Source organism: Lipotes vexillifer, unplaced genomic scaffold (assembly GCF_000442215.2).
Source record: "Lipotes vexillifer unplaced genomic scaffold, Lipotes_vexillifer_v1.1 scaffold697, whole genome shotgun sequence".
In the NCBI taxonomy this organism is placed as follows: Eukaryota; Metazoa; Chordata; class Mammalia; order Artiodactyla; family Lipotidae; genus Lipotes; species Lipotes vexillifer.
Genome location: NW_006779498.1, coordinates 25975 through 28303, shown reverse-complemented (window position 1 = coordinate 28303; position 2329 = coordinate 25975). Strand labels below are relative to the sequence as shown.

Here is a 2329-nt window from a genome sequence, read left to right as displayed (position 1 = left end):
GGAAAGAGTCCCTGATGCTCTAGGAAATTACTCTCTGGGTTCCCAGAATGCAGATGGTACGTGGGGATGTCCCCCAACCCCTGCAATAATAGCCCAAGCATCTGCCATTGGCAAGGGTCTGGAAGAAAGGGTAATAAAAGTCAGCTGATTCAACTTCACCTCATCTTCTGGAGCCCATGGACTGAGCAACACCCCATTTACTTTGCAAAATAAATGTTGACAACATCAGCTTGATGAGAAGGTGCAAGCAAAGGGGGGAGCCCAGGGCTGGTGTCTACTCCAATCCAGCCCAACGAGAGAGAGGACTCCGCCACCTGTAACTTGCATTGCTCTGTGATGAGACACTGCTGGCCAGTGCCCAGCACAGATCCTGCAAGGGACACAAATGCAACAGGCAGAAAAAGAAGAGCAGAAGCAACTGTTTGGGCGGGGAGGAAAGCTTCGGGAAGGCAGTGCAGGGGAGTGATTCAGAGTTCAGGCCCTGGAGCTGGGCAGAGTGGAGTTTGAAGCCTGCCCTGCTGCTCCCAGCTGTGTCATCTCAGGAGCACCTTCAGCCTTTCTACGTCTTGAGTTTTGCCCTTTGTACTTCCTGGGATGAGAAGTTTCAATGTGATGATTAAGGAGGGAATGCAGGGCAAGATGCCTGGCACACAGTGAGTGCTCAACACATACCGGTTATTATTACTCTCAATAATGTCGCCACTGCTTACTCTTTTCTGGCTAGTTAGCCCAATGTTCCAATAATTCCGGTATAAATGCCTGGAAAATTAGCTCTTTTCAAGTGTTTCCTTTCTTAATTTAGGCAGCACCCGCCCTCCCCTTCATTTTAAATCACTGGCATATAGAAAAATGCATGTCCTGTCTTCGCTTTCCCTGACCATCAGTTGTTACATCAGCTCTATTCAGAGCCTTACTGTCATCTGGTTTTGTCACAGTATAACTTAAAAAAAAAAAAAAATCAACAGTGGTGGGTACCTCTAACTGAGATAAAAATGAATAAAATACAATCCCTTATATTTCTACGGTGCTTTCCAGTATTGTAAATTGTACTTTACTTGTCACCTTCACAACAACACCCTGAGGTTATCAAAGTAGGAATCATGAGCCCCGCTGACAGAGGGGGAAACCGAGGCTCCAGGAGATGGAATTTATCTGATGGTCACACGGCTGGTAGGTGGTATCTGAGCTGCTCTCCTGGCTCCTAGCCCAGGCTCTCTCTCGAGATGACTCGCCACAGAAATTATGTGGCGAGTCACCCCACCCCTTCCCAACTCTGCAATATAACAGGAACAGTTCCAAAGGCTAATTAGGCAAAGAAAACTTCAGCTGAAGCCTACTAGATTCATCCAACCTTGTGCCTATGGTGCTGGGTAGGGATCAACTCAGCCCTCTAGACCTGAGTTCAAGTCCCAAGCCTGCCTCTTTCTCACTGTGTGACTATAGGCAAATTACCCCACCTCTCTGAGCTCCAGGTCCCTTCTCATCAAATGCGCTACAAAGGTTGGTGAGGAGTTTCACCAACAAAAGTGTGGATCTTGGGCCTTGTTCACCATACACGTTCAATAAGTGTTGGCTCTTATGATTACTGCTCCTCATTTTAGTGGTAAAATATCTTCGAGGAGGGAGACATTTTCTATCACCATAGAGGAAGCAGGGCAAAGTCCCAAAGTCAGTGGGTCTGGTGATGTGAGTGGAGAAAGGGGTCAGCTAACAGGTGAAGCGGGGGATCCCAGGAGCCAGGGAAGGATGACGGCAAATGGACAGGGAGTCAACAGGAGGTCCAGATACCCCCGTTAAACACACACATTCACGCACACACACACACATGCGCGTGTGCAAGCACTCTCCAGGGGACCATCCAAGGATGCTCTGCTCTCGTACCTACACGCTGAGCATCCCTCTTGATGGCTTCTTTGTCGTGCCAGTCCTTCAGCTTCTGCCCATCTCCCAAGAAAAAGGTCTTCTTTTGCTGACTGTGTGAGCCCTTAAAAAAAGACAAAAACTGTGAAATAGAAGAAAAGGGAAAATAAGTTTAATAACAGAGACCCAGAAATTACACTGCCTAAGGGAGCTTTCAGTATTGATTGAATGTCTGTCATCATTGGTTCATTTATTAATTTCCTCAGTATAGCTTTGTTAGTCCTGCTCTGTGCCAGCCAGGTGTGCAAAGTTCAGAAAGATGACACACAGTGTCCACCCTCCTGGAACTTACAAACTCATGGCAGAGAAAACAGATGGACAGACGTTCCTTTCATGGAAGAGAGAAAGAGGTAGGTGTGATGCTGTCCAACAGAAATATAACGTGAGCCACCTAGGTGAGCTGCATATG

The 2329-nt window shown here is 47.3% G+C and overlaps 1 protein-coding gene across 1 annotated transcript in view; it reads right to left on the bottom strand.

The window, feature by feature from the left end:
- The window catches only part of GALNT10 (polypeptide N-acetylgalactosaminyltransferase 10), a gene marked incomplete at its 5' end in the record, with an annotated part of 112949 nt that extends 110965 nt beyond the window's left edge, over positions 1–1984 (bottom strand). The window contains one exon of the mRNA XM_007452850.1: positions 1882–1984. Within this exon, the coding sequence (XP_007452912.1) occupies positions 1882–1984 (103 nt within the window). The remainder of the gene's footprint in view (positions 1–1881) is intronic.
- Positions 1985–2329: the final 345 nt, after the last annotated feature.